This window comes from Giraffa tippelskirchi, chromosome X (assembly GCF_054371585.1).
Source record: "Giraffa tippelskirchi isolate mGirTip1 chromosome X, T2T-mGirTip1v1.2.pri, whole genome shotgun sequence".
Lineage (NCBI taxonomy): Eukaryota > Metazoa > Chordata > Mammalia > Artiodactyla > Giraffidae > Giraffa > Giraffa tippelskirchi.
In genome coordinates, this window is record NC_137289.1 from 131423857 (window position 1) to 131433547 (window position 9691).

The 9691-nt window shown below is 49.8% G+C and overlaps 1 protein-coding gene across 2 annotated transcripts; it reads right to left on the minus strand.

The window, feature by feature from the left end:
- Positions 1-5788: 5788 nt before the first annotated feature.
- LOC145535373 (melanoma-associated antigen B17-like) lies at positions 5789-8979 on the minus strand. 2 transcript variants are annotated; one of them, XM_081563791.1, is made up of 2 exons: positions 8836-8979; positions 5789-7751 (listed from the first exon to the last, which is right to left on the minus strand). In XM_081563791.1, the coding sequence occupies exon 2, from the start codon at positions 7688-7690 to the stop codon at positions 6650-6652; it is 1041 nt and encodes a 346-aa protein (XP_081419917.1). In that variant the 5' UTR covers positions 7691-7751; positions 8836-8979; the 3' UTR covers positions 5789-6649. The 2 variants fall into 2 exon arrangements, with proteins under 2 accessions (XP_081419917.1, XP_081419918.1); XM_081563792.1 differs by having other exon boundaries at positions 8843-8945.
- Between the last annotated feature and the right edge of the window lie 712 nt (positions 8980-9691).

A 9691-nucleotide genomic window follows, 5' to 3' on the forward strand; every position in this document is an offset into this window, starting at 1 on the left:
TTGGAAAGAGTAAAAAGCAGAGAGTGACAGCAAGCAAGTTCTCATGGGAGAGACAGAGCGAAAGTCAGGAGTCTCCAGCCAGCAGTTTGGGCAAGACCACTGCAGTTTCCCTTAGCAGCAATCCTAGTCACTGCACCAAATATGTCAATGGTGAAAAGCGATTTCTCAGTTCTTGCCCTTCCAAAAAGAATGAATTCAGTTGAGAAGCATAGAGCAATTTTAAGTAGCAGGAGTTTTATTAAGCAGAGCGAAACTACAGTCACAAGAAAGGATGAGAGTGTGCTGTCTGGAAAGCACAAACAGCCCCACAATGGGGTAGGGCTGGGTGTGTCCTGTGTCATTTGACTGACAAGTTGATTGACAGCTTTAGGTTATTGAACTTTACTCTTAATGTGCAGGTGCTTACCCATTAGCTCTCAAGTGAGAACCACTGGGGGAGGCAGGTGGGGGACAAAAACAGCAATTCTAATTCATTACAAATACAGCATAATGATCCTTGGGTTTCCTTGAGTCAGTTTTCAGTTGTTGGTGTGCCAACGCCCATCTGTGCTGGTAGTTTTGTCTTGCTTGGTCCTGACATGGCAGGAAAGCTAGTGGTGGTCCTTGACCACAGGAGAGAGGCTCTCTGGCTGTGCTCTGACCACCAGTGTTCAGCTGGTGAAGGGAAAGACAAATCATCCAGGATGGGGCAAGACCCCCTCAAGTCTGACTAGCTACCTAATAATGTCATTTATAAACTTTGATTCTGAAGTCAAATACACCTTAAATGGAAAGAAACAATGTTTGAAAAATAATAAAAAAAAAAAATACACCTACAAGTTACTTATCTAGAAGAGGAATGAAAAGAAAATATGCACTGTATTTCTTCCAGTTCCCCCTTGCTCCATCACTGCTTCAAACATTAACTACATTCTTCACTGAAAAGCTGAAGACTCTCCCTCAGACTTCACCCAATGCAAAAGCGCTGTGTTGCGTGCTGTGCTCAGTCGTGTCAACTCTTGGGACCCTTTATACTGTAGCCTGCCTGGCTCCTCTGACCATGGGATTTTCCAGGCAAGAATACTGGAGTGGGATGCCATTCCCTTCTCCAAGGGATCTTCCTGGCCTAAGGATCGAAGCCAAATCTCTTCTGTCTCCTGCATTGCAGGAGGATTCTTTACCATGGAGCTAGAGGTAGGTGCTAGTAATGACCCTTTGGTGCTAACTTGGGTGCTAATCCTGGCTGCATCTATTCCTCAGGCTCTCTCTTCCTCAGCTCTGAAACCTTTATCATATTGGGATAGAATGCACTGACTCTCAGAGAAGGCAATGGCACCCACTCCAGTACTCTGGCCTGGAAAATCCCATGGACGGAGGAGCCTAGTAGGCTGCAGTCCATGGGGTCACTAAGAGTCAGACACGACTGAGCGACTTCACTTTCACTTTTCACTTTTATGCACTGGAGAAGAAAATGGCAACCCACTCCAGTGTTCTTGCCTGGAGAATCCCAGGGACGGCAGAGCCTGGTGGCTGCCGTCTATGGGGTCACACAGAGTCGGATACGACTGAAGCGACTTAGCAGCAGCAGCACTGATTCTGGCTTTTTTTTTTTTTTACTTTGGCCAAAAAACACCAGCACTTTCATCTTGCTGGTTTCAGATGGGCCCTTGGGCACCACAGGAACTCATAGCACAGGAATCACTGTTGGGCACCTGGGGTTACTCCAGGTACTTCTGCTACACCATATCTTTGGTGATGAGCTTCCTGGACCCTTCATATATGAAGTCTTTGTCTCCCAGCATATATTCCAATCTTATTCAGTTATAAAATAAAAAAGTTACGAAGATGAGGATTTAATGTATAGCATGGTGACCATAGTTAATAATACTATATTTCATATTGTAAAGTTGCAAAGAGGTATATCTTAAGGTCTTCATCACAAAAATCTGTGACTATATATAGTGATAGATGTTAAGTAGACTTATTGTGGTGATCACTTCATGATATATACAAATATGGAATTATGATATTATATACCAAAAACTAAGATCATGTTATATGTCAATTATAGAAAAATTTTGGAAAAAGAAATAACAAAAAAGTGAAAGCAAAGCAAAAAAATATCTCAAATCTCTTCTGTGGTGCAGTTGGCCTTGATGAAGGTGACGATGAGGTGTGGGCACCCTCTCACTACCAGTCAAACTTCTGTTGTTGGGAGGTTCAGTGCACTGACAAGAGCATCAGGGTTTACTTCTTTTATTCAAGGCCAAAGACCAGCTCCATCCATTCAGAGGATCTCCTGAGGATCTCGGGGAACTGGTCCTGATACTTTTTTTGGAAAGCCTTTACCGTGTCTGCTTTGTAATGCATCTTCCATTTTATAGATGTGTAGCAGAAACTGTACCAGTAACCAATAACTAAGCGGCATGTCTCCTTCCTGCTTAGAGGATCTGTGTGTGTTAGCTTTCAGTGCAGGGAGCTGCCAGGGATGTGCTTCTCCTCTCCTCACCTTGCTCTTCACACCTTCATCAGATCTTGTCTACAAAACCCCCCAAGAAGCTGTGGTGGGGTACACAGTTCCCTGAAGATTCTGGCAAGCGCCAACCTCAGGGGAGCTTGGGGGAGAACCCTGAGGGACAGAAGAGGGGGAGGAGGGGCACTCCTCTTCTGCAGCTGCAGCAGCACTGGGCTGGGCCTCCACAGGATGCTGAGGGTCCCCCCAGACCTGGTGGCGTTTCATGCAGTCATGGTACTTGTTCTTGTGCCTCCGAGGCATGGTGACACAGGTCAGGGACCACAGGCGGGCATACAGGTAGGAAGTCAGACAATGAGGGCACCTGGAGGAGGGTCAAGGAGATGCTGTGAGCACCTTCAGTGGGAAGAATCCTACCTGGCTTGAACCAAAGCTACCTCTGAGGGGTCCTTGAGGCCACTGCTCTAGGACCCACAGGGCTCCTGTTCTCCTGGTCAGCCTGTCCCCTGAGACCCCTGAGAAGGAAGTAAGAGTGAGTGCTGGGCTTCAGGGCACTAGCCCTACCAGAGTGTCACTAGGGTGACAGCAGTGGCTGCCAGTGAGACCTTCTGTGATCCAGAGTGGGGAATCTGCTCAGTTCATTTTCAGGATTGTCATGCAGACAGTAGACAGGGCCTGGGTTTCCTCCCCTGTACCGCTCTGAAGTTGACACTTTCGTGGTCCCTAGGACCCACGAGATGGAAGCGAGGGGGTTCCCAGCTGTCTGCCCTGACAGGGGGAACCGAGTGCTGATGGTTCTGTGGGATCCTCTCTGTCCTGGTGCTCCAGGAATCCTCTCCATCACTGGGTGCTCACTCCCTATTCAGTGCTCTCATCTTGGCTGCACATAGAGCCTGGGACCACCCTTCTGCCCTTCAGGCTAAAGATGTCCCCTCCCTTAGACCTGATGTTAAGGAGCCCATGCCCAACGACCCTGCACAGAGCCTTCAAGTGCCAAAAGCAGGGGCATGGCTAGACACTGTTGTCCTCAAGACTCAGGGGTTTGAGTTTGTTCCCTTAGTCACCCTGCAGGGTTCTCAGTTGAACTCCTGGGAGGTCTTACACCTCCTCTCTCTTTACCTGAGGACTTGTGCTCAGAGTAAGGCCCACAACTCTCTGAGACCCAATAGAAGAAAGCAAGGATCGCCTAATTTACCACATCTACCTGTGGTTTCTCAAGACAGAAAACTATGGCTGGCAAATTGAGGCCTTCTGATGGGTGGCCCCACCAGTCCTCACTCAGGCTCCTCAGTTTGACTCCTGGGAAGACCTATATATTCTCCCTCTCTTCACTATTACTGTCCTCACTTTTCTGTCACCCTGAGGGGGATCGACGGTTGCCTCTGCTCAGCCTGACATCTATCCGAGTGTCTTCCAGTACTGACAGCAGGGACAGATTATGGCTGCCCCATTGTTATGGTTTTCATGTTCCCCTGCATCCTCTGGCCCTCACCCTAACTCCTAGACCACCCAGATATTTCCCCTATGCGGTGTCAGCCAGCCTTATACCTAAGCTCATAGCACCCTCAGTCCCCAGATGTAGAAGTCAGAGTAGGCCATGTTTACCCACAGGTGTTTTGGGGGGCTTCTGAGAACTAACAGCAGAGGGCAGGATTCTCTGGCCTCCCTTGCTCTGGGGACGGTGACCTCTAGAGTACTCACTCTCTCAGGGTCTGGGCCTCTTCCCCATATTGACTGGAGTCCTCCCAAGCTGGAAGCAAGTGGGTGACACATCTGACTACCTCTGCCCGGGGCTCCCAGAGCTGAAACGGTGCTGGGGCTCTGTGTCCCTCTCTCCTTTGGGTTGGGGTTCCCCTCGGTCCTCTCTCCAGGTTCTCACACTGACTTCGCATCTCCTAACGAGACCTGTCCTCTCATGCTATAGCCTTAAATTCCCTGAGACCACCTTGGAGTAGGTGAGGGCTGCCTCATGGGCATGCCTGCCTGTGGTCACTCATGGCTGACCCTAGGGGAGGGACTCTACGGTGTCCCCATTTTTATAATGTGAGTGGTTCCCTTCATCCTCATGGTCCTCTGCTTGACTCTTGGCATGACCTGGAATTCCTCCTGAGGCTGGGCCCTGAGCCCAAGTTCCTCACCTCCTGAGATGGTCTAAAAGGATATGTGTGGGGTGCATCATGCCCGCATTCCCAAATTTGCCAGTGGGAGGTGATGAGGGGCAGGGCTGTGTTCTAGGCGCAGTCCCTTTATCCTCATTTGGAGTTACTAGGTTTCTACTCTATAATGAGTGAGGCTTCTCCCAGTAGACCAAGGCTCTCACCTCCCTGAGACCAATCCCTGTGGAAAGGGGCACTTCAGACAGAAAGCTTTGTCCTGGACCACATATGGCTGACATCAGGGGTGGGTCTCCACAGTCTCCTCTGTTCTGGGCTGAGTGGTCCTCTAGCCCCTCGTTCAGGGGCCTCATCCTAACTCCTGACTGGACCCAGACTGCACCCTCCACTCACCTGAGGCTGTGTTCTTCAGAACAAAGGCATTACTTTCTTGGAAGTTCTGGATTGGAAGACAGGATGAACCAGATGTGTGCAAAGCTATTGGGGTCTTCTGAGGAGCAGAACATTATAGGGCTCCACTATTCTGGAGTCAGTGGCCCCTCAGTCATAGATCAGGTGTCTTACCTTGACTTCAGTAGCATAAGGTTAGGGTAAATCCTATCCTGCATGAATGCTGGAATGCATGTACTACATATAAAGCAGTGGCATACACTTTAAGAAGTATTGGTCTGTAATAAATGCAGGTTAGGATTATTATGAACCCCTGAAATACCACCTACCCATCTGAGTTTATTTTTAATCTGTGAGATAGCAGAGAATATGCAGTGAATTAGGACAAAAGAAACAAATATTCTTAAATGAGCTAGAGAATGGCATTGAAGCATGTAAATTATCATATGTGACATGAATCGCCAGCCCAGGTTCGATGCATGATACAGGGTGCTCGGGGCTGGTGCACCGGGATGACGCAGAAGGATGGGATGGGGAGGGAGGTGGGAGGGAGGTTCTGGAAGGGGAACACATGTACACCCATGGTAGATTCATGTCAATGGATTGCAAAACAAATACAGTATTGTAAAGTTAAAAAAAAAAGATGCTGTACTCATGGAAACTCTGATGTGATACAAATAAAAAGAAAGATTAATGGAAGACTGAAAAGTGGGGGGAAAAAATCAACCAGGGTTGGTCATCTGTACTCTTGTCTTGTGGATGTTAAGATACAATCCCATGCTAAAAAAAATAACCTTATAATAAATATCCTCACAAATAAAAACAAAAGAAGTCAAAGTATTTTTTTATTTTTAGTAATAGAAAGTTTAAAAGAAATAAGGTAAACACAACTTAAAGACTTTTTTCCTCCACTTCTTTATGTTTCTCAGTATTTTCTGTGGTCGTCTTTTGCATTACCATGAAAATGTCTCTTTCAGTGCCATGTTACCTACTTCCAGATCATAGAGACAATAAAGATGGTTTGTGAATCTCTTTTACATCTACCGAAACTGTAACTTTAAAACTCTTAAAACAGCAATAAATGTAACAGCAATATCATTACCAAGTTATATTCTGAACAGAAACAAACTTAGAAGTAAAAACATTTGGAAAAAAGGAAATAATATGTAGAAGTTACTCATGTAAAACAGAGTAATGAGATCTAAACTTGGTTTACTCCACTCCTACTACTTTGCACTCTTTAGAAGCTTGACTACTCCTCAAGAAAATTCTGTTCCAAAGTCATGTTACCTTGTTTGGATTATGAACAATATATTCAGTACCTCCAATGTGTTTTACAAATACCCAAACTGTGGCTTTCAAAACTTTACAACAGCAAAGATTTATATGATCCATACATTTGCATTCTGAAGCACAATAAACCTTATCAAAAGTAGTAGCATTACAAAATACTTAACATTTCCCTCATCTCTTTACCTATCTACTTTAAATCATCTTTCACTAGATATTTCTCCTATGGATAAAGGGGGAAAGATACATATTTTGTTAAAACGAACTGCAGGTAAACTCCCTTACTACTTAAAACTGTAAGAACACATGGGTATTGTTCCCTCCACCCCTACTACTACGCACTGTTTAGTAGCATGATTGCTCTGTTCCAACACCGAGGGAACAAAGTGCCCTGCCCTCCTCCCTAGATGTGGGAGGAGCTGCAGGACTTGGCCCTGGAAGGGGCACTGGCCTCAGCCATAGCTGGAGCCTGAGCCATGCCTGTCAGCTCTGCTCTCTCCGCCTGATCTCTCAGAGCCTCGTCATAGAGGTCTGGGAAGGAACTAGGGACTGTACCGTGGATCTTGGCCAGAACCTCCAGCACCTTCATCTTACTGGTCTCAGCCCAAGCTCTTGGGCCCCACAGGAACTCGTAGCGTGGAGGATCACTATTGGGCACCTGGCGGTACTTAAGGTACTCCTTCTGCACCAGATCTTCGGTGATGAGCCTTCTCGGCTCCCCAAAGATCGGGTGCCCCCTCCCAGCATACACCCCAAAGGCATTGAGGAATTCCCAGACCTCCTCCTCGGTGGCCCGGTTACCCTTGATGAAGATGACCCCCAGGAGCGCCATGAGGAGACCGGACTTGGGCAGCCCCTTCTCATCACTCGGACCTTCGTCACCCCCGAGGCTGAGCTTGCTGATGAGGGCGTAGATGTTCCTCCTGCGGTCGACTTCCTTCAGCTTCAGGCCAAACACCAGCTCCATGCGCTCAGAGGCTCTCCTGAGGATCTCGGGGAAGTGCTGCCTGTACTTCCTGTTGATGACCGTCAGCAGGGCATTCTGCGTGATGGGCTCCTTCTTGGTGTACTTCTCCAGCAGGAAATCCACCAGCATGGTGGCCTTCCTGGTCAGAGGATCTTTGCGAAAGCTCTGAGTGGCCGGAGCTGCCTGGGAGGCACCAGCACTTTCCTCCTCTGGGCCCTGGGCACCTTCATCAGATCCTGCGCAGGAAGACCCTGCATCAGGAGAGCTAGTGGCCATGGCTCCCTGAAGCTCCTGGCAATCACCAGCAGCAGGGCGGCTCGGGGGAGAACCCTGAGGGGCAGAAGAGGGGGAGGAGGGCCACTCCTCTCCTGGGTCTGCAGCAGCACTGGCCTGGGCCTCCTGGGGACACTGAGTGTCCCTCCGGACCTGGTGGCATTTCACACGAGCATGGTACTTATTGTTGTGCCTTCGAGGCATGGTGACACAGGTCAGCGACCGCAGGTGGGCGTGCGGGCAGGAAGGCCAGCACCGAGGGCACCTAGAGTAAGGACAAGGAGATTCTGTGAGCACCTTCACCGGGGAGAGTCCTCTCGGGCTTGAACCAAGGCTGCCTCTGAGGGGTCTTTGAGGCCACTTCTCTAGGACCCACAGGGATCCTGTTCTGGTGAGCCTGTCCCCTGAGACTCCTGAGGAGGATATGACAGTGAGCACTGGAGCACAGCCAGACAGCCCTGCCTGGGTGTTAGAGGGGGGCCTGCGGGGGCTGGCAGGGGAGGCAGTTTTTTTCAGTTCACATTTAGAATCAGGATGAAAATTGGGGCAAGACTCCCCCATATCCGAACCCCTCCTCCGCACACACCCTGTTCCCTCTCCTGCTCTGAAGTTGACACTGCCGCCTTCCTTGTCACCCCAGAGGAGGAGAGGAGGGAGTGCTCAGCCTTCCACCAAAGGGTCCCGGGATCTGCCCAGAATTCTGCTGTCTGGCAGTTGCCCCTTCATGATCACGCTCTAACTTCTCCTTTCAGACCGCAGCCCCCCTTCCCTGTGTTTGGCCGGGAGGAAATGCTGAGCACAGGGGAGGGTCCTGAGTGGCCCATGTTATGGGAAGGATGGTCGTCACCCTGACCCCTCCCGAGCCCTAACATCCTCCCTCTGCTGACTGGCTGCCAGCTCCTCAGACCGTGGTCTCCTCCTTGCTGAGTGTCCCGTGTCCTTGATCACAGTAAGGGAGCCCCTCATTCTTTAGAGCTGCCCAGATGCTGCCCAGATGATCCGCGTCTGAGTCGCGGTTGGTGGGGTGTTATGTGTAGCCACCGTTCTGGGGCGTGGAGACCCTCAGTCCCCCCGAATGTCCCTCCTTCACTCCCTAGGGCTTGGGGCTCTCACTCTATTGACCAGAGCCGGATTCCAGCAGAGCCAGACCAAGGCATTCTTTCCTGACACCACCTAGGGGTTAGCGGATGGTCTTGGGGTTAGCGGATGGTCTTGGGGCCTAAGAACCAGGCTGGATCCTCTGGTCTGAGAGCAGGGGCAGGGTGGCCTGAGGTTGTGCGGTCCCCTTTTTGGACGGAAAAGGGGCTGGGGGTGTGGAGATGTGTCCCCGCAATAGTAACCCATGTCACCTCTAACTTTGACAACTGATAAGACTTGGGACTCCTCTATCTGATCACTGTCCACAGCAGCTCTCAAAGATAACGGTACTCTCAAAGATAACGGTACTCTCAAAGATGGCGCTGACTCCAACGGGTCTAGGAAGACGTCACTTCCTGTCATGCGCATCCGGGCTCCAGGATGACAGCAGGGGCGGGGCCTGGGTGGGCGGGGTTCTGGGGGAGTTTCCTGCAGCATTGGCATGGGGAGTTTTCCTTGACTCTCAGGGGGTCCTGGGACGTCACTGTGATGAGCTCAGTCAACTGGCCTCACTCCTTGCCTCTCACTTCTGTCAGCAACCCCGGCAGAGAGTATTTAGGAGTCTGAGCCTAAAAGCTTTCCTGGAGCTCTGGAGACTGACAATGAGGGCTCTCTGGGGCCTCTTCTTCTGTGCTGAGTGATGCTCTCTGTTCTTTGTGTCTTCCCTTGACCACTGTAGGTGCTGGTCTATGGTGTGTCTCTTGACCTGAGGACAAGGCCTCACATGGAAGACCTCAAATCCCCAGACTCCTGGTGTGAAGTGTACGTACGTCTCATCTGGACACTTCTGCCTGAGGCTTCCTGGAAATGGCTGCAGCAGGTAAGATGAGCTGAGAGTGAAGAATGGGAGACTGTCTTCTGTGGTGTGGAACCCTTCACATGTCACTCAAGATCTTCATATTGACTGCTAGCAAGGCTTGGAAATTCTTCCCTTTCTGGTATGAATCCACCCCTGTCCCCAACCATGCCCACACAATCCCAGAAGAGTAAGTGAAGGAAGTGGATCTTAGCCTGACAGTTCTCACCATGGGCTCTTAGTTGACTACAAGGGCATTGCTCTAAGGTTCT

Bases quoted from the DNA above. Each gene is read 5' to 3' on its own strand.
- LOC145535373 (XM_081563791.1), bottom strand. From the start codon at position 7,690: ATGCCTCGAAGGCACAACAATAAGTACCATGCTCGTGTGAAATGCCAC.